This window comes from Phyllopteryx taeniolatus, chromosome 1 (genome assembly GCF_024500385.1).
Source record: "Phyllopteryx taeniolatus isolate TA_2022b chromosome 1, UOR_Ptae_1.2, whole genome shotgun sequence".
Lineage (NCBI taxonomy): Eukaryota > Metazoa > Chordata > Actinopteri > Syngnathiformes > Syngnathidae > Phyllopteryx > Phyllopteryx taeniolatus.
The window spans coordinates 9,375,698-9,398,411 of NC_084502.1; the positions used below are offsets into that span (position 1 = coordinate 9,375,698).

Genomic DNA, 22,714 nt, shown 5'->3' on the forward strand with positions numbered 1-22,714 from the left:
TGAAATGGTAGCATTTTGACTCGTGGTTAGACCTGTAAACGCATATAACAACTCGACCTCTTGAGCAATATAAGACAAGAGAAAACACATGGAGATACAGAAACCACTTTTACCATCGGTTGCCCTGGCAGTCCAATTAATTGACCCACGATCAGTATTGACGATTGAAAGTGGATGAAAATAAATCCCCCTCCCCCGGGTATTTAATCTAGACTTAAATGCTGATGTCTGTTGACAGGCGAGGCGAGTCACACCCCCTTTTGCGCAATTTACACCCAGCCAAGAGGACACGAAGAGACCAGAGTGTGCAGATGCTCTTTAACTGTCTGTATGTCCTTTGCTCAGCAATTTCTTCATGGGTTGACAGAGAGTCTAACCGCCTAAAGCAAGAGAGGTCCAGATGCTGGCCCGCCTAAAGCAAGAGATGATGGTGGCTATTTTCAATACAACTATTAGATTAGGGAAAACAGTATTTTGGAATATTTGAGATGAATGGCTTTCTAATGTCCATCTGCTAACCAGTGAAGCTAATCTTCTCAAGATAGAAACATGACATGACACAGACTAACTGATTTTAAACGTACCCAGTGTTAATTGGGCATTCAAAATTCTGACATCGATTGTGGATTCATGTCTTGTAGCAGGTGAGGCAAAATGGAGTGCACAATATATACAACCCGTGTTGTAACTATTGTGTGCTCTTAAGAATTTCAAGAAAATCAGTTTGGAATGTTGAACATCATCTCAGTCCCGGATAGAAATGTCTTTTGGCATCTCTGATTCTAGCTGATACAACAGTGACATTGAAAAAGGACTTCAGAACATCCAGAGAGACATTCCACCAACCCACTGAAAATATTAATAATAAGAATAAAATAGGATTCTAATAATGGCTGGTTCAATTCCCCGTTAGTCCAAACAAGTATTTGCAGGATGCGAACTATTTAATGAATGCAGATGCACATTACCCTCTTGAGATGCCACCAAAGTACCAATACACCCCAGCTTCCTCTTTTTGGCCTCCTTTTTAGAATTTTCCATCCAGACTGACTAAATTATTCAGTGATGTCGATGACAATGAGAGCGATGCATCGTAGAACAATTGTTTCTGATCTCTCCTTCAACCTTTCCCTCATCTCTCTCTGCCCCACTCGCCACTCTGCCTCTCTCAGCACTCTGTCCTTCAGTAAGTGTTTTAGATTGCCTGGTGGCTCAGTGGAAATCAGTATAGATTGACACTTTGACACCAACGTTAATTGCCAATTCCTAACTATCAGCATGCTGCCTTTGACGGAAGTCTTTCCCTCACCTGTCCTGTCAAGGTTTCTGACTATGGCAGAGGTGATCTTGGATGAGTTACAAAGTGTATTAAGGTGTATTAAATATGTCTCCATCTCCAGCTTTATTTCTGTCAGCTCCAACAACATTTCAAAGGGGCGTTCCCCACATTATTCAAGAGCTTTATGAGTGAATGCTGCGTGGGTGCTGTTGCCATTAGTTTGAAATGGCTCTTATTACAAATGCTTGCAATTACACACTGATAGCCTGGCATATGCACAAAATGAAAGCTGTTTGACACTCATAACTCATTTGCTCAGTAATTTCAACCTCGTCGCCTATCATTTCTCCATATATCCCCATTAATGCATTGTTATGTCATGCATTTTAGCAGATAAACAGCCCCTACTTCCACATAGTTGGTTGATAGTTTGAATTTATAGTCATTGTCTCACAAATTCAACACTGATTTTTGTGTAGAGCACAGGGTAGTTATTTTCCTTGGAACATGCTCATATTCTGTGTTCATAGCACACATGAGGTCTCAAAATAGACTATTGATAACCACAATATTATTAAATGTGGGTGTGCTGTTCTTTTCTGTCATTGGTAATACAGGAAAGTGCGAGTGTCGTGTCTGAGCGAGGGAAGGCAAGGCAAGGCAGCTTTATTTACGGTACATAGCACATTTCATGCAGAAGGTAACTGAATGTGCTTTACATGATCAAAAACATTTAAAAACAGAGCATAAGAGATTTAAAAACAAAGTACAGAAATAAAAGACTTAGAAAAATCACTAAAAGAGCATACAGTGTTTTTTTTTTTTTTTTTAAAAGCACCAAATTGTAAGCATGAGAAAAATAATAGTTTTTAACCTGGATTTAAAAAAAAAAAAAATCTTCTGTTGGAAGCTTTTTCCATTTGTGTGGAGCATAACAGCTAAATACTGCGTCACCATGTTTGGTTTGAACTCTGGGCTCCACTATCGGAGCCAAGTCTGCAGATCTCAGAACCCTACCGGGTTTACATTCCATTAGCATTTCTTTAATGTATTCAAGACCCAAACCATTTAGTGCTTTATAGACCAGTAGCAGAACTTTAAAGTCTATTCTATAGCTGACTGCGAGCTAGTGTAAAGACTATAATTGGAGTAAAACGTACGGACGTGATCACAGTTTGCGGCGAGATTGTTCTGTAAAACCAGACACCATAACTATCTGCTTAAAGTGCCCTTTTCTTGCGTTGTATTATTTCTAGAAACTGGTCACACGGGGTTGCATGGGTGCGAGCATAAACCACTGCTGGTTGCTCATTGGCTGAGGAGATTTGTCAATGCTACGCCATTGTTGAGGATATGTGGCAAGAAATGACAAAAAAACAAACAAAACACCAATACTCACATTAGGGATTAGGGACCAAGCCGTGATGCAAATAGTAAAAAAATCTGCAAGCTATTAAAGCCCCCCCCCACCCCAAAAAACATTTTTTTTAGAATTGTTTATTAAAAGTTTAACCCTAACTATTCCCCAATCTACATTCTCTGAACACGTTAATATCATGTGAAAATGATTATAAATGATTTACAGATGATTCGATTTCCAAAAAAGCACTTGAAGTGCAAGGACACTGACGTGTATGTTGCCGATTTGCAACCCATTGAAATGCCTGCCGGTTACTACTTTTCTGGTAGCCATTTTATCACATTTTTTTGGATACTCAAATGTTTGAAATACATATGTCAAAAAGACTTATTGTCACTTCAGTCTCCAATTACTGCTAGCTGTTACCGGCTGATGAACTGTTAACTTCCACAATTGCCAAAAGTCAGCTATGAGCTGGTGGCCAATTCTAGCTACTCCTCCGCTAATATGGCACCGTGGAAGGCATTTGGGTTTGATCTTTGGGTGTAACTGGAACCACAAATCAGTGAGTTTTGCAGTGAAGACTTGTTGGTTATGTTCCACGTAAAAAAAAGTCACTCGTGAGTTCCCGAATGGTGAAATGCGAATACATGGGGGGTTTACTGTACTTTAGAGTCTCCACTTTGCTATTATAGACGGTTTTCTTGTTAGATATTTGGGAATTCTATTGGTTTATCCACTGTTTCATTTTGTAATAGATCATATTTTAACAGTCCTACAACCTGCACTAGTGAAACTTCAGATTACCTTGTACATTTATTACCACTGCTCTGAAGTTTTGTATGAAGATCAAGATCTTTTATTAAATTAAGTAGCATGGGGGCATAATCCATTTCTCCAGTCTCCTTTGTCATGTACATCAAAGCATCATGAAGGATGACTGCAATGCTTGCTGCCCAGAGGTCTGTTCTGTACCCTTCATTTTTATCTAGTGTATCATCTCCTCTGCCTCTTTTACTTGGCAGCAATTTTTCCAAACGGAGTATCTTTAAAGGAAGGTGCCTGCCAAATGCGATTTTTCAACCTGACTGCCAGCACAGAATGAGTTTTACATAGCCAGGGCAAATGCTCCTCCCGTTTCCTCCCTTGCTTTGTGTATCGCCATAATAGTATTGTTTGTTTGTTTAGTTTCACTTTACATACTATATACTGTTCATTATATTATATAAGTGTCATTATTTATTAATAAGAAATGGGCTTCTGCAAATGAAGGCCTCCCCTGTGGTAAACGGCATTCTACTAATAGTCGCCTGGTCCTCTCAGCAATGAAACAATGCTGGCCAGTATATTGGGGAATACGACATATGACTCAACCTCCTGCGGTTTCTGTGCAGGATTTAATTGTTTGCGGTTTCATAAGATCGATGCAGTATATGTTTTAGATTTACTATATTGTGACCTGAGAATAGCCCCTTCTACCCTGACCATCCATATAAAATGAAACTATTCTGGCCTGTAGGGACCTCAGCTATTGATCAAGGTCAGGGGCTCGCTCTATTATGGCTGAGCTCGGACAGATGTTAATTTATACAGTAAATGGACACAGCCTTGACGTTTGTCACGGCCAGAGAGTGTATGAAGGGAATGCAAATGACTTGTCAGATGTTAATCTGCCTTTCCTTTGGCAATGGACTCCTGATTGCAGCTGGAAGCTAAGTCTTTCCCTTGCCAAGTAGAGCTATCATTCATCTAAGGTTGACTTGGACCAGAGAAGTTTATAATCCAAGAAGAGGTTGTCCAGCTAGGCACCAGGCAGCTTTTCCAAAATGACTGCACTTCCTTTTTCAGCTTTCCAAAGACAAATTGGCTTAGATCAGTCCCACTCGACAGCTGGTTGATGGAGAGGTGAGATGTATAAGCCCCACTGGGGCCTTTTCATCATGACGCCTCTTTTCTTTCTCTCTTCTCCTCTTGAAGCGTGTCACCTGCTGCAATATGTCATTGTGTCCAATAAGCTTTCACGTACTATCACTCACCCACACACAGCATAATTAATCCTTAAATATGAAACAAAAAGTTTATGCACAAAAGATAAACTCAGACATAAATGTCACCTTTTTTGTTGTGGGTTAGGATTATCGTCTAAATTAGTGTGGGGGAAAGAGATGCAACAAATATTTGTAGCACATTCTGAACTGAAAGTTTGTTAAAGGTGAAGTTCACTAATTCAAGACTATCATCAAAATTAGTGACGCACCGAAATGAAAATTCTTGGCCATAAACCAAAACATAGAAAAAAAAATATTTGTCAAATTTGACTGTGTACTAACCTCACTAAAATCATATCGCAATTTTTTTTTTTCTGATCAGTCTATCAATGTGATTATTACAATATGAAACAAATCACTATTTACTATTTTTTTCCCATCTAAAATGTTCCGTGTTGCTCTTAACCTTTTGAGTTAAATATTTAATTTCGGTCAAACTGTCAACCTAACTTGGCCTGGTTCTATTGACGCCACAATTATTGTCTGTCCTGTTTCGCAGTTCTTGTTTCGGCAACAGAAGTCCTTCGGCCGAAAACCAAAAATGCACTTTTGGGCCATTTTCAGCTGTAAATTTTCTGTGGCCGAAGATTCGGTGCATCACTGACAAAATCTTTTCCATATTAAAAAAACCTACAAGGTGGGCTGGGTGTTTCACTGATATAAAGGATTCGCTGAGAGGTGGGGTCAGAACAATGGTTTGCTTTTGTTCCATCGAAAACTTCTTTTAGTTAATTTTGAATGCATTTTTATTTATTGATGTAAAATTGTCGAAATGTCCAAATGTTTTATTAAAATGTATTAAAAGGAATGTGTTTAAAAATACATTTTCTCCAAGGAATTAGCACTTTTTTTTTTCATATTATGTATGAATGTAAGAAATATTTTGGGGGTAAAATTCTGTGGAAGTTTGTACAAGTTAATGCTGTTACTGTATTTGTGTTCAGGACAACTAAACCATATCCCAGAAGAGTAAATTGATTTGAAATCATGACGTCAATGTCATTTGCTTTTGCTTGATAAATATAAGGGAAATCTATTTTTTGTGTGGGGAAAAAAGGTTTATTGTAAGGCTTGCCCTATCAACAAGAATGTTGTGATTGTATTGGAGGAGAATTTTCTCTTCTAATATTAATATTTCTTTTTGTGTTCTTGTCTCGACTGTATTTTAGGTTTGGCAGTTCACCAGATAATCACTATCACTGTGTCTCTCATTATGGTCATCGCAGCCTTGATCACAACACTCGTCCTTAAAAACTGGTAGGAAAGTCTCCTTTCTTTATACTCATGATGAGACAATAAAAATAAATCTTCACTGTCTTCTTCAGGTAAGGTATGATTTGAGGCACAAGGTATGATTTTATTTTGGTTTCTTGTCTTTGGTGCGTGTTTTTGTAGCTGTGCACAGTCAGGAAATGGCCGCCACAATAGCCATCAGCGCAAGATCCACCAGCAGGAAGAAAGCTGCCAAAACCTGACAGATTTCACCCCAGCCAGAGTTCCCAGCAAGGTGGATATCTTCACTGCCTACAATGACAGCATGCAGTGCTCTCATGAGTGTGTTCGGACTGCTGTGCCCATCTACACTGACGAGATGATCCAGCAGACGCCTGTCTACAAGACTTCTTACAATGGAAACAGGTACACGAAACAAGGCCCCATCACACTCATGTTAGTTATTCAAACAATCACTGCCATCATCATGTGCCTCATACAAAAAGCGTGTACTACTGTTACAGTGGAATTCCTGAGGTCGGACAAGTTGGAATTTGGCCAAACATTTTGGTCTCAAAATCTTACGTTTGAACCTCCGCCAGCACAGTACTGTATTTCAGGCACATACACACTGTTTCACGTTTTTTTTATCACTTACAATTAAAAGTAGTTTTCATTTATTTGACGCATTTTTGAAAGGGAGCTGGGCTCTGCGACATGGTTCGCCATCCATTATACTGTCATCATTTGCCATTCATTCATTCATGTTTTTATGTGTATTTGAATTGCAGTGTTACTTGAAAATGCCTTTACAGTTGAAGATTGTGTGATAGAAACAGTTTGAACCAAGAATGGATCATTTTCATTTCCTATGCGAAAAATTGTTTTAAAATCTGAACAAATCCGGGGCTGACCAGTGACCCAGAGCTGATGATGATCAACGTAAGAGGTTCATCTGAATATCGTGATTTTTGTTATCTATCTGGCTGGACAAACCCGAACAACCACAGTTTTTCCGAGTTGAGGCTGATACTATTGTTTGCGAGTCAACTATTATTTAACATGACAACATATTCTCTTCAAATGAAAATCTATCTACCTGTCACTACATTTAAATTACATTATGTAAGCCTAAAATGCCCATTCCATGCTCTTAATGTTTGGAGTGAGAATCCTAGCTCCAGGCCACATGACTGTTGGAGGAATGTGTCGATTTAAATGACCTGTTCATTTACTGTATATACTTGTGTACTTAATTGCTCCAAAAATTATATTTACAATAAATAATGTATCTTTGTTCATCTATTTGTGCCAGTGAGGCATAGTGACAGACAGAACAAATGATAAATGGTCTTCTATTAGATGCCAGGAAGTACATACAGTAATTAATGTATCCACTTTTTGTGACATTTTTGTTTGGTGGTGTGCCGTGAGATTTTTCAATTGTAAAATATGTTTTACAATTGAAAAATCTTTGGCTCCATAAAGTTGGAAATCAGATTATGTATTCTAATCAGTCTGGTCAAACCAACATTACATGACAGAAATAATGGGTGCTAACATACTGTAATTAAATTACTTTATTTTTAATTAAATGACTTCACCCACACCGAACAGGATCCTTTAGAACAGGATTCGACAGAACGGCGGGATGTTTACGTCCAACCGTTCGTGGTACCACTAGCTTGCTAGGCTACATACGTTTTTTATTTATTTATTTTTATTTTTTTTCAATAACTTCATTGGGCGTCAGATATTTACAGTACTACGTCAAAAGACACACGACAAGGCTAAAAATAAACTAGCTTTTGGATTCAAATATACTGTGCACGCGGCGACGCGGAGTAAATATCTTTTGCGGAGCCGATCAATGACGTCATTAATCGGATCGGCGAATTATGACATTAAAGCCGATCAACATAAAATGCTAAATATCGGCCGATACCGATAAGTCCGATAAAATCGGAGTGAAGTCAAATATAAACCTGAAGTAACCTTGCAGGTCCCAAGAGTGGTGGGTGAGCAGCATGCCCTGTACACTTGATTGATTGAAATCTGCTGCTGTTTTTGTGTATAATGACTCGGCCCATAGATGTGGTGAAATGGGTTAGGAAGTCTCCAAAGGGATATTTTCTGCTTGATAGAAATTGCAAACAGGTACTGTATATTATTTTGAAAAGTCAACTTCACCTCTCAGAAGGCTCGCAATGTAATATTTGACAGGTGCAATATATCCATGTCTAATAAAGTAGAGTCACCACTGCAACCTAACACTTAAATCCATGTTTAGATGTTAACCACGGGGACATCCCAAAACACAAATGCTCGTAAAGCATTGGTGTGGCTGTGTTTCACTCCAATTTAAAAAGCGTTCCACTTTGTGGATGAGGATGGCAGGCATGGGTAACATTAAAACCTTGCCTTTTGGAGTTTCATACCTTGAACATTGTGTGTGTCGTGTGCCGAGAAGCTCCTTAGTTTTAACAGCATTCACTGTCAGAGTGGATAACAGTTACTGTCATTTGAGCTGCTAGGCATGCAAAGACGGTCACACTTACTTATTGTATCCAAAGCCTGCAACAGATTTATTATGCTGGCAGTGAGGGAAGAGTAATTCATCTGGTACAAACAGTCCAAAGCGTCTTCAATAATTAAACACCCTGCCTACAAAGTCTACTGCCGGTAAATATGTATACAGGATTTCTGTTGCTTGTGACTCATTAGTTATCCAATTATGATAATTGCCCACATATAAGTGCCTGTAGACAGTATACTTTATTACTGTCCAATAAAACGGCCTAGTATTTGAATATTGTAAGATGATGTTGTAACATATTTAAACTTCACTCACAGGCCTTCCCCCTCTGAAAGACAACTGATTCCTGTCGCCTTTGTGTCAGAGAAATGGTTTGAGATCTCATGTTGACAATTTAAAGGCCTTGTTCAATTCCCTTGGGAGGAAGAGGATTCCTGAATTCATGCTTTGGTAGGTACTGTGCTGTTACATTCAAAGTACGCTTGATATTTTATGAGTGTCTGTTCCTTAATTTCCTCTGTCCTGTCTCAGGATTACTTAATAACATTCAAAATGTATTGAATCATCTAATCTTTTGGGATTAGGGATGGTCGATGATGTGGAGTTGATTGTTGATGCAATGGAGGCAAAATAGAGGCCAGCAGAGGTGCTTGTTTGCCGTCTAAGGAAAAAGAGGCGCAAATACGCGGAATTTTCAACCCCAAAGCCGACTAGCAAAATAAGAGGAATTAAACGGAAGCTTGTTGAATCAAGAGAGCACAAGAACGTGATTAACAACTGCAAGGTACTGACTGAAAACGACAAATCCATAGTAAACAAACTAAAGTAGCTAGACGATGCCGCAACAGGGTATAGAAGTCATGAAAGTGAAAATAAGAACCACATCTTTACTGCACATAAACTAACCGCAGCAAAGGAACGGAATCTTAATTGCGTCAACTATTGAACGGGAAGTTTAGATACATCCACGGTTGGCAAGCCCGCCTGGTAGCATAATTTGCCACAAAACAACACTAGCGCCAAAACTGGAAGTCAGAACATTCAGCGAGATATTCTTGTCTCATGAAAAAATATTTTTAAAATAAGAAATAAATAAGAAGTTCATTGACCTACATTTTCTGCAAAATACGTCAAAGGAATTTGATCAAATGCCCACCTATAGCCTATATCATGTAGCCGTCTTTTAAATCGTAATGAAATTGTGAACGTTAAACACAAGCTGTGGTCCCACAGTGTTGCAGGAGATAAGTCTGCCTTTGACCCATATTTGAAAATGAATAGATTTCCTCCAGGTAGCCCGGTGAGAGAAGAGCATCTTTCTGATCCTAGACGTTCATTTGTCTCAGTCAATGCAGGTCTCCACGGCGCCGCTCCCGTTGCTACATTCTTTAAAAGCACTAAATTCCTTATTATCTCTGCAATGTCAGAGACCATTACCTCAAAGGTAATGGCCTGTATTTTCTTTTTCAGGGACAGAAACTCACGCTAACTGATAGATTTTATAAAAACTAAAAAGATGGCTGTGTTACAGTGACTCTTATAATCAGGTGTAAATGATTTTGTTCTTTGCATCTTTACAGGATCCAAATGGACGCAGCGGCTTCTTTTGTAAAGTAGTGTGATCTCTCTTTGGACACTGGCGAAGATATTTATTTTTCTAGATGACAAACAGAGCAGTCACAGTGCATACAGACTCCCATATTTCACTATTAAGACGTAGACTATATACCGTATTGGTACATTCACAGGACGTGTGGACGAGACTGTGAAGATCCCTGATATCTCTAATCATTGATACATATTTGACATTTGACAAAGGCACCCAAAGGGGCTTCTGTGGGTGGAAGATGAACTCGATTTCTGAACAATGTGCCAATAATGCCACTATGTGCCACAATCTGGATAGAAGGAAGTTCTAATGACAACAGATGGACAAAACAAAGAGAGCTATATTAACCTTGTATCAACATTGTTTTTGTGTTTTTGTTTTGTTTTTTTAAGAAATGTGAAAATGCTACACGTATTTGGATATGTAGTTTTAAGAAATTTTTGGAAAAAGGCTCATAAAGTTATTTATTTAAAACTCTAATAGACTGAGAAGATGGAAGGAAAAATATAATATAAAGTCCCATTTTAAAAACAGAACAGTGCTATTTTTTTTTTTTTTTTTTTTTTAAATACAGAAAAGCCTGCCACACCCTTGACAATGACGATCCAAAGCCCCTTGGCTTTGCCGCTCTTAATGAAAGACTTCCATCCAACATTTTCTTTCCTGAGTTGAATGACTGGAAAATTCATCGTTTTGTAAAACCGATTTGCTTGCTGCAGCATATCTCTCAGCCGCCCATGTATGTATGGATTCCATAGGGACAACTATACAACAAACTACTTACTACTGGACAGAACATTTAACTGCCTCAGGTCTGTCTAGCTCACGAACATTATATTATATTACACTCAAAAGCTGCTTTGGGGTCAATATTCTCATATTTGTTCATAATTCAGCAGTCAATCAACAAGCCTCACTAGCAAATATGTATTTGTATGTACGGTATGTGATTATTCACATGAATAGGAAACTAATTATAAGATGAAACCCTCTCGAGTGACACTTCCCTGAGTTTATCCCATTCATGAAACCATAGTTTCATTGCGTTAATATTCATGTCTGGTGAAACAAAACCAGTTTAATTGGAATAAACATATTATCATAAAATATTATGACTATTAATAAACTAATCATTCGTACATGTAGACAAATTAACTTAAGAAAGGGGAATCTCAGGATCCAGGTCATTTGCAAAGAACCAAAAGTTAGACGCACGCAAGTCAGTATCACGCATCCAAGATTTCTGGGGATTGTGCGAATAGTCTTTTCCACTTTTTTTAACCGAGTTCATGAGCAGTAAAGACATGAGGTTGTGCTTTCATACTTGTTTTCTGGTCCAAAACAGTTGATGGATTCGTAAACCTGGTACATTTTCCCCTTGATTTGGTTTCTTTTCACATAGTCAAAAAATCCAAGCGGAAGCAAAATGTGTCACGACAAACCACATTACGTCGCTCTCTTATCTAATTGGCCTACAACGGGCACAAGAATGTAAACCGGAATAAGGTTTTATTACCCCAGAAAATAGCTGAGTGCACTTAAAGGGAACGTCGCAAATGAATTAACTTCCACATGGTAACTTCATACGTGCAAAACTGAAGGCGAAGCGAACTCGCCTTCAACTGTGAGCTACCTTTCATTGTGTTACCTTGATGCCGTCAAGGGTATGTTCTATTTATTTGTCAGTTGGAGCAGATCGAGGGCAGGTTTTGTTTTCTCAACAAAAGATAACCACACTAAGTTTGTTTGGAAGCCACCAATTGATTTGGTCCGCATCCGAGTCCGCTTGCTGTGTTCTTACCCGACTAAACAAGCCTCAGCAAGGGGGAAAACAAAAGCCAGTTCATTCAAAACGGACCAAAGAGCGCTAGTGTGAACGAACTCTCGGGTTCTCGTGAGATCCTTCCAGCTCCAGTAACTATGAAATGCAAGCTCGTGCAAGCTTGTGCTTTTCAGGAAGCCAATGATGTATTCACGTTTGTATGTGCTGTCGGTTTGTACAAAGCACAAATACATTTCTGCAAATGTAAATGTTTTTGGCTGTAGATAGCACTTGACAGATGCGGACTTAACTGTATTGGTCACCGTAAGTCACCAAGGTGATTATGGGTTTGTAGTGATTTCGTTACGATAGAGCACAGCAAGTTTTCCCCTCCCGTGAGATCAACATCATAAATGCAAGCTATTGAGGAGCGACCCAGATGGTCTGGGAGAAAAACACTGTGGTGCAAAACTGCTTTTTGCCCCTTTACAACATGAAATCCACTCTCATGAATGACATAGACCAGTTCAGCCGCACCTGTGTGTCAGGCTACCAAGTTCCTCCTTTGACATAACATATATATTTTTGAATGAAGAGTGTTATCTTAACAGACAGAGGGTTATGAAAAAAAAATGTATATTATACACGTGTAAATGTATTTTCTATATATTTGCTTCTGTTTCTGTACAGTTGTGTAACTTTTTTTTTTTTTTTTTTTCAACAACTCGCCCGTTTTTGGGAAGGTTTAAGCTAGGTCTGGGATAGTGTCTTTGTTTACATGTGTAACTACAGTATTTCTTTTAAAATACAAAACTAACCTTGTGCCAAGCTTCGTACCTGCACTTTCAAGCAGTACATGTATTCTATCTTTAGACAACCAGTATAATACTTCTGTAGACGCTGCAGTTAGATCAGAAACTGGAGCGTAATTTCCGGCTGGAATGTCGGGAAAAAGCAGTGACGATGAGACATCTTGGGTTGTTCTGTATTCATGGTCGGCTGGGAAACCAATGACTCCCTGTCATTTATGTGTTAATTAGGATAAACTCTGTTTCCTAACATGGATAATAAATGGTATAAATCTTACAGTAGCCGCCAAGAAGCCAACTAATTGTATTTGAACAAGATGGTGTTACATTAATTTGTCACACTTGTATGTTTTTTCATATTTAGCTGAAAAGGTGTGATTTGTCACAATATTTACTCATATTTCTTATTTATTCATGGATTTGAATTAATAATCGGGAAAGATATCCAAAGGGAAAAAAAGATGATGATTGGATTGATCTGTATATGAAATTAATCTGAGCTGACTCCATATGCCAAGATTTGAGCTGCCCCAGATGGAATAAGGAAAACTTTTCTCAAAGTTTATCAAAGGATAATCTTGGTTTATTTCAATTTGGGCCTCATCCTAAACTATGTGCGTGTTTCTTGAGTTGCAAGTCATAGTGACACAGTGGTTGGTCTTCTGAGTCTTAAATTACACAAAAAAAAAAAAAAAAAAAAAAAAAAAAACCTGAAATATTTACATATCGGATAGCCTGTCAAAAAGTCCTTTGATAACTCTCACCCCATCAACTTTTGATCCTCTAATTAATTTTCCAGAGCTTTTTGTTTGTCATGGAGTGCCAATTTTTGCATGGATTGCTTTTAACATTTACTGAATTTGTTTGTCCCCATACTCTCTTAACATGCAAAATATCATCAACTCAACATTAGCATGTCCAGCATCTCTGTGAGCATGTTGAAGCTCGTTTTCTCATAGCACGGGGCTCCCTCAGGTCGGCTGTTTGTCAGAGGGGCCATCCACTACATTCTGCATGAACGTGGTTTGTACCTGATTTGTTTTGCCCCCTTGCATGGTGTCATCTTGTCATTCAATGAGCAAGTAAAACGAGCATGTTATGCCTATGAAAAATATTTTTTTTCCCTTAAACATATCAACAAATCTTCTGTTTAACAGACATCAAATTAATTGTAACTGTCACAAGATATCACCTAGAGATTAGAATACTGTTCAGATGGGAAAAATAAATAAATAAATAAATAAAATTATATATATATATAATGGCTGCATAAAAATACCTTTTGTTATCTTATGATACAGGCCTCCTGCCAATGAAAACAAAGCTGATGGAATGATAATTAGGTTCCTGGTGGAGACACAAATTACTTGTTTACAATTCCATGCAGTGTGTGGTGACTAATTATAATAAAATTACTGTTGCTGTTATGCTGGGATATGGATGAATCACAAACATAAGACCCAAGTTGCACTAATCCCAAAGGACAAACAAAACATGTGGAGTGAAATTCGTACTCAAACATCAAAGACGCACTGACAAATGTTGACCATTGTAACTGTTGAGGCTCCCTTAAAGACTGTGAACATATTTTGGTTATTTCTCAATTGCTTTCACTGTATCTGGCAACTGTAAAAATATACATTTTTGCTCAACATTTAGTGTTTATATTTGATACCAACGTAATCATGCCAGGAAGTTTAAAACTTGAACTTTGGAAGGGTTTTTATTACAACTAAAATTGCTGTCACTCAATCTGGGGTGTGGTGTTCATAAAGCATTCCACAATTACGTATATTTAGCTGGGGAAAAGAAAAATCATCATTCCTCTTACCTTTGTAAGGAAATGACTCGTGCTTTACTGCCTTTTCTTTTGTATCTAGGTGTTGTTTAAATTGGTGTTATAGTGATGTTGATTTTATTTTATTTTTTTAAACAGTGCAGACAGGCAAGTAGTCTTAATGAGACACCAAAGACTTGACAAGCCTTTGTGACAACAAATGAATATTTTCAGATTATTGTTTCCATCTCCTTATCTTCTTATTAAACCCTATGCTCCGCTCAGCACAACTAAACTATCAATCAGCAAGAAATACGGTCAAGATAAACCCATCTGCCAGTTGCGGTAATTACATGTTGACAAATACTTACACTGAACAAAAATTGAACGCAACACTATTTTTTTGCTCCCATTATTCATAGGCTAAACTCAAAGATCTAAGATTATGTACATGAAAGACCTATTTTTCTGCTCGCGAGCACTTTGCCTTCGCAGAAATAATGGCATTTCAAGATGTTGATTAGACAGCATGGTTTTTGCTCAGATGTGTCTTAGGCTGTCCACAATAAAAAGCCTTTTATTGCTGGCAGCCTAAAGCACAACTGTGCAATAATCATACCGTCTCATCCGCGTCTTGATATGGCAAACCTGCGAGGTGGATGGAGAATCTCGGCAAAGTAGAAGCGTTCACTAAAACAGATTTAAAGAGAGATTTGTGAACTTTTTTAATTCAGCTTTTGATAAATGGGAGCAAGAAGATGGCGCATTGACAAGGGCAAATCCAATGTATCAAATGTTGCAATTCTCCCTATTGTGTTCTCAATTTCCGAGAAACATGCTAACTGAGAGATGAAAGTGATTTTACAGACATCATAAAAATAATTACTTGGCAAAGAAATAGTTCATTTGACAAATCAAATGTTTGAGTTAGAGAAAAATGTTTATCTTGGCTTGTACAATTCCCCCCCCCAAAAAAGTCTCCATTTTAAACTTCATATATTGTCCACTTGTTGGTTCAACTCCATCACGTTTAGCTGTTAAATTTAAGGTGAGCTCTCATCCATATTATCCATCGACGCTTTTATAATCTCAAAATACTGAGTTACCTCTATGCTTAGCCCCTTTCGCAGTGGCTATCTAAGCCAACCCTGTTGGCTGTACTGTGTGTAAAGTATCAATGCAGGACAGGGTGTTGAAGTTGACCTACGAATTAGTCGCCTTCCACGTGACCAGAGTCTGAAGTCGAACACCTCATACTGACTGTGCATGCCTATTTGCGTTGGAAGAGATTGTCACTGTCCCAGGTGTTGGCTTTGCCGCGCAGTAAATTATCTAAATGTGCAAAGCTGTGTGAATGCGACATCTCGCTTTGGCAAGTTCTGTCCCAAAAACAAATAAATGCAGATATATTTGCCAGAAAGGCAGTTAAACAGGCTCTTGAAGGAGTCTGTGACCCAAATTTGACTTTGAAGGAATTGATCATTCAGTATATCCTCAACTGTGTCCTCTTCTCTAATAAAGGTCACACCCCAATTAGTCGCTTGGGGCGTCCTGCGCATGAACAATTACACGCCTCTTTTTTCGTTCTTGCGAAGACATAACAGGTGGTACCACTAGGTGTGCTAGTATGTATCACTCGCTGTGATTGCTTTTTAATATATACACTTTTTCAGAAGGCAACGTAATACAGCATACCTTAATTTAATTAGCGGATTCACCACAGGTACGTAGGTGGGGCAGCAGGACATCATATAACTCACCAGTCGGTTAAACTAAAGAAAAAAAAAGGTAAAAAGCGTAACAACTTAAGGTGCTATATATTCTTCCCATTGTGTAGCATCCCAAAGTAGCACACAAAACCAGAGATCTGCTTCACAAAACAGGGCTTTGTTTGTTGGACAAACCAACCCTGGGTTGGTTTTGGGGTTAAATGATTTGATTAAAAAAAAAAATTAATAAAATAAAATCCTACAGACAAAATATTATGCACATTAGCATCGTCTGACAGCTGTGCAGCACGTGAAGAGATGACTACACACATCTTCAGTCAACGCCAGATCTGCTTCCGCCACGCCGTTCAGACAGGTTCTGCCTCAAAATGCACAACACGATTAATAAGAACCAAGAATAAAAGGACACGGGGATAGCAACTGCTAATCAAGCCAACCTGTAACACGGAATTAACAGCTGGTGGTACCTGCTGTTGCATAAATGGAAAAAAAATAAAAATTATATGTCCTTCACCACTATCTGAGGAAAGATAAGTTGATTTGGGTGAGAGGGAGGGGGACACACTGTTCTTAAGTACAATCATAATTCATAGCCGTCATGAGGAAACTTGACTCAAATTGTGTTGTTGCCATGAAAATTAAAGGTTCGTAATTTGTAACTAAAAGCTTTTTTTTTTATATTTGTGTTTAATATATACATGAGTACCTCTGTGAACTTTGTACAAGACCTATGACTATAGTATTTACGAACACGAACAAACAACACAACTCACAAAGAAGTCTGTCTCTGTGACAGCTAAATGTTGTCTAACTTTAATTCGTTTGTTTTGTCTTTACAAACTGCACCTCTTACTTTTGTAGGTATCGGTACACATTACAATTTCCAAGTGACTTTGATTTGGATACTCTTGTACTACTAAGCTCTGTATTTGCAAGCACTGTAAATGCGATTCTCATTGGATTCGTCCTCTGTACATTTAGTACTCTGATGTTGCTCTTAATAAAATGTAAAACAACATGAACCTATTCTAGAGGAAGTTTGTTGTGATGAATCCAGGTAAACAGTGTTCAGGACAAATTTAAATATGAACATAAGATTCACTCTTTATGCATGTGTCTGCTACAGTTATGCTGTATTAGCATTTTAATTAAAGCATGCCATACTCAATTTTATATATTGGACTTGTGCTGCCAATAAATTAAACGGGCATTAGATTTTTCAATTAATTTACAATTACTTATCATTTCGCTGTGACATCAACAAAAACTGCATTAACATTTTTTAACAATAGGATGATGAATAATGTTACATGCAATAAGCGTTTTCTGTCAACTTGAAAATCAATACCGAGCTAAAACTACGATTTGTTAAAAAGACAATATGCAGTTTTCAAACTGCGAGCAATATTTGAATGTGGCCTCATTTCACTCCCTGTGCCCCTGCCTCCTCACGTCTCTGCCCCAAGAAATGTTCCTAGCTCACTAAACTTTGACAACAAAAACGAACCAAGAACAGACTGGTTCATCACGCTCGCCTGTCCACCTCAGAGTGCATGCCCGTCGGCCGTGAGCGCATCGACTGCCTGCTGGAATTGGCCTCCAGCAAAGGACCGCTGCATCCCGCTCGCCTGCGGCGGCTTCTGGGTGCTCTTCGGGGCCAGCCGTGAGCACGCAACGTTACACAAAATGTTCACGGTTTGATGTTGTATTTTGTTGAATGTACATCCATCCATCCATTTTCTGAGCCGCTTCTCCTCACTAGGGTCGCGGGCGTGCTATCCCAGCTGTCATCGGGCAGGAGGCGGGGTACACCCTGAACTGGTTGCCAGCCAATCGCAGGGCACATATAAACAAACAACCATTCACACTCACATTCACACCTACGGGCAATTTAGAGTCTCCAATTAATGCATGTTTTTTGGGATGTGGGAGGAAACCGCAGTGCCCGGAGAAAACCCACGCAGGCACGGGGAGAACATGCAAACTCCACACAGGCGGGGCCGGGGATTGAACCCGGGTCCTCAGAACTGTGAGGCTGACGCTCTAACCAGTCGACCACCGTGCCGCGTTGAATGTACAATCAATTAAAAATAAAAGAGAGAGATCAACTTATGTGACGACTCGTTGAGAACGGGGGCATGAGGTAGGCGTTCGTTTTCCAAGCTCAGCCGTGCAGCCCTCTGCATATAGAACACACACCACTGTTAGAAATGTAATATAAGCAGAAACCTGTCCAGTTCCTTCTTTTTAACTTTTGTCGCTAACTAGAGTTAAGTAATCCGGCCAAGAAACTATAATAGAGGCGAGAGACTGCGAAACGTCCCCGCGAGCCTCCGTGTGCATTGACAAAAAAAGTAAACCCTAATAAAAATTTGTTTAGAAATGAGCGAGTTACAACTTAATTTCAATGTCCATGTTGCCTTTGATGGTAACATCGCCCCTGCCAACATGGCTGCCACATATGTATCGGTTAGCCAGGCTGCTACAAGCGCTTTGGCATATCTTGTTTTCATGTCGGCGGCACGGTGGCCGACTGGTTAGAGCGTTAGCCTCACAGTTCTGAGGTGCGGGGTTCAATCCCCGTCCCCGCCTGTGTGGAGTTTGCATGTTCTCCCCGTGCCTGCGTGGGTTTTCTCCGGGCACTCCGGTTTCCTCCCACATCCCAAAAACATGCATTAATTGGAGACTCTAAATTGCCCGTAGGCATGACTGTGAGTGCGAATGGTTGTTAGTTTCTATGTGCCCTGCGATTGGCTGGCAACCAGTTCAGGGTGTACCCCGCCTCCTGCCCGATGACAGCTGGGATAGGCTCCAGCACGCCCGCGACCCTAGTGAGGAGAAGCGGCTCAGAAAATGGATGGATGGATGTTTTCATGTCTGTGTATTCAACCCCTGAACCATGGATTTAAAAAAAAAAAAAAGAAAGAAAAAAACCTTTTTGAAGTAAACAACGTCTAATGTGTGCTACATGATTTATATTAAAAACAAACATCGCTCACAACTCTGAATGAAGTAGTCCTTAATTCAAGTTAGCAGGTAACTGCACGCGCCACACGTGATAAAATGATGGCGGAACACAGAAGGTGATGGCATTTTTGTTTTGCTGCAGGTGAATAATCTACGTTTGGCTTTAATCTCATGAATAGGTGGAGGACTCAAATAGACAGTGACTATTTTTTTTGAAAGTAAGCATCAACCATCTTTTTTTCAGAGTTCAATATTTTTTTAACACATGCAGAAATAAAATTGAGTGTTCTCTGCAAAAATATATGCAGTGTTCTCCTCTCTTTGGATGTCAAAAGGGTTTTGTGGCTTCCGGTGTTTTTTGTTCCGTGGGAGACGGTCCAAAAGGCTCTTTGAGTATTTAAGGTTGCCGACCCCCGAGTTAAACGTTTCCCACAGATCGCTGGTTCGTCTGATGCAACGTGTCGGTTTGAAAATGTATTGGCCAAAATAACATCATGCCAGCGAACCATCTGCATCCGACCTCAGTGTGTTCGCACCACGCTCGCCACCCGTTGTTTCGGCACTCCTCCACTGGCTTTGTGTACTTGGCCCTCTTCCTCTCATTGGCTCCTCAACACGGTCCTCCCGGGGTGCGGTGAGTTCCAGGAGAATAATCTGCTTGGAGGTCTCTGAGATAAGTAGCATGTCAAGCCACATTGCTTTAGTGGAGACAGTTTCTGAGAATTTTCGTTGCTTTCCAATTTCCAACTCTTGATGAGGTGGTTCTGACAGCTGGTTGTTATTCCTTCCCAGGTCAGACGAACACAATGGTGTACTCAATGGTAATTTGTATGTTTTTCAAATTCTGACCTATTTTTTTGTTTTTTTGTTTTCAGAAAAAAAACGGAATACTGCATATGTTGCACCCATCTGTATGAAAATGAATCTACACAGCATTGTTAATTGATATATTGTAGGCCTACTCCATTGCAAAGCTGATGGCGTCATCATTACTACAAGTGATACCAAAAACACTCATAAGACTTCAAGGCTGAGCTGTCTCGACTGATTCTCACAGTTTTCTGTTGGAATTCCATTGGTTTTCATTAGGGTTTATTTGGGTCCTTGGTTTTCAAGCAGGCGGCACGGTGGACGACTGGTTAGAGCGTCAGCCTCACAGTTCTGAGGACCCGGGTTCAATCCCCGACCCCGCCTGTGTGGAGTTTGCATGTTCTCCCCGTGCCTGCGTGGGTTTTCTCCGGGCACTCCGGTTTCCTCCCACATCCCAAAAACATGCATTAATTGGAGATTCTAAATTGCCCGTAGGTGTGAATGTGAGTGCGAATTGTTGTTTGTTTGTATGTGCCCTGCGATTGGCTGGCAACCAGTTCAGGGTGTACCCCGCCTCCTGCCCGATGACAGCTGGGATAGGCTCCAGCACGCCCGCGGCCCTAGTGAGGAGAAGCGGCTCAGAAAATGGATGGATGGATGGTTTTCAAGCTGCTTTCCTTGTGTCTGTCATTAGCTCTGCCCTCCTCCCTCCAATCCAGCTAATCAGGTTCTTACCTGCCCTTGTGCTTGACCAGCTGTGTCTCATATGGCTGATTAACCTGAGTGTTTAATTCTTCATTTTGTGTTCAGGTCTTGCAGAAGCATCAGTTGTTGTTCAGTGTCTCGCGGGGGCGTTGTTTGGTGTTTTGTGTTTTGCATGGTGTTCATTATTGTTATTGTATAGCACAACCACCAAAATATTCTCCAGTTTTAAAGCAAAGTAAAGCTAATTTATTGATACAGCACATTTCATACACAAGGTAACTCAACGTGCTTTACATGATTAAAAGCATTAAAAACAAAGACAAAAAACCCATCTTATATACATTTAAAAAAAAAAAGGCTGAACAGGAGGGCTCTAAGAACTGACCCTTGAGGGACCCCATAGTTCAGTAGTATATTATGATCTACTGTATCAAAAGCTGCACTGAGGTCCAACAAGACCAGAATTGACACCTTTCCCGAGTCAGTATTCAACCTTATATCATTTAGCACTTTGATAAGAGCAGATTCTGTACTGTGATGAGTTCTGAAACATGATTGAAATTTGTCAAAAAGTCAATTTCAAGAAATTGCTGAGTTGATTAAAAATAACTTTCTCAACAATCTTGGCTGTGAAAGGGAGATTTGAGATGGGTCTATAGCTTGCTAACATGGAAGGGTCCAGCGGTCTATTTTTTAGCAGAGGTTTAATGGCAGCTACTTTAAGAGCTTGAGGAAACTCGCCTGACTGAAGTGAGCAATTGATTATTTGCTGCAAATCAGCTAGCACAGACTTCGCAATAGTAGAAGTTTTTACTGATGATTTCAGAAAAGTGTTGCTGTTTAGCCCTGACTAACTCTTGGTTAAAATTACAAAGACTTTGTCTGCAGAGATCATAGTCAATTTGGAGTTTAGTTTTTCTCCACTTACATTCTGATTTCCTACACTTTGATTTAGTCTTTAACATCATTGTGCTCCTCCACGGTGTTCTCGGTCACCTCAAGATTGTCTTAGGAGCTGTTTTACACAACATAATTGGTAAATGGCGCAAAAAGGCTTTTTTAAATGTACTTCCTGTCAGGGTTTATCACTTCAAGGGTCAGTGACAGTTGAACCATCTGATGTTCAGGGGGATAAAAGACTTTACATCTGGCAATACGATAAATCTGCTGTTATTACCATTATAATTATGGTCGTAATGATCTCTATCGGCCCCGGCACGCCTTTGCTTTGCAAATATGTAAGGTTGGCAGTGCACTATAATTTGCCAGCATAAAGTGTCGTAAATGAGCAGTGCGAGCCAGAAATGCTGCAATTGCTATTTTTCTACCTGATTAAGGTGTGAAATGTCTCCGCTGCTGGCTTTTCTTCTTATCTTGTGCAGTCAGTCATTAATAATAGCTTTGATTAAAGCTTCGTGTGTGCAGACACTATTTGTTTTGGATTCACTTGGCAACAGTCCGTGTGAGACACATTTAAAAGTCACTCAAAGTAACCAGCTCTCCTGATTACACTTTGAAACTACTAGAATTTGATTGATAATGTGTTTCACATAATTTTTGTGCGTTCATAATTGTAGCAACATAATCCTTTGGGCTCTTTTCACGCTGCATCAGCGTTAGGATGCTTGATTAGGTTCAATAAGCAATGTCATGAGCTACTTTGAAATATAAACTGTCTCACTATTTTTTACCATTGCTGTCCGTTGTGTGCTTTGTTGTTTTAGGTTTTGTGTAAGCAAACTTACAATATCTGCATCCCAATGAGGACAAAGTATACCGACAACAGATTTGAAAACGCTACAAATCTTACTCTCCACATGGAACAATAGATAGCAAGGAAAAACGACATTTCCACAAAGCTCGCGTTGTCACCAAAGCATTGTAGTGATATTTATGATAATATGATAATCCGACCGATAATCCGATAATAGTTCAATGGCTATTTCTACGCCAGATTGTTCTGTAAAAATGTACCTTTTGTTCCACTCATCTTCTCAAAACAAAGTTCATTTTACACAATTGTTGGATGGCAATGGTAGTGTCATGGTCAGTCTTGAATTAAATATCTTAACAGAAAATAGCCATAGTAGAAATTAGTCACTAGTCATTA

The 22,714-nt window shown here is 39.4% G+C and overlaps 1 protein-coding gene across 1 annotated transcript in view; it reads left to right on the plus strand.

Moving 5' to 3' along the window:
* Positions 1-15,356, plus strand: part of ajap1 (adherens junctions associated protein 1) — a 37,653-nt gene extending 22,297 nt beyond the window's left edge. Inside the window, exons 3-6 of the mRNA XM_061769294.1 lie at positions 5,857-5,944; positions 6,083-6,325; positions 8,753-8,885; positions 10,016-15,356. Coding sequence (XP_061625278.1) covers positions 5,857-5,944; positions 6,083-6,325; positions 8,753-8,825 — 404 coding nt within the window. The 3' untranslated portion in view covers positions 8,826-8,885; positions 10,016-15,356. The remainder of the gene's footprint in view (positions 1-5,856; positions 5,945-6,082; positions 6,326-8,752; positions 8,886-10,015) is intronic.
* Positions 15,357-22,714: the final 7,358 nt, after the last annotated feature.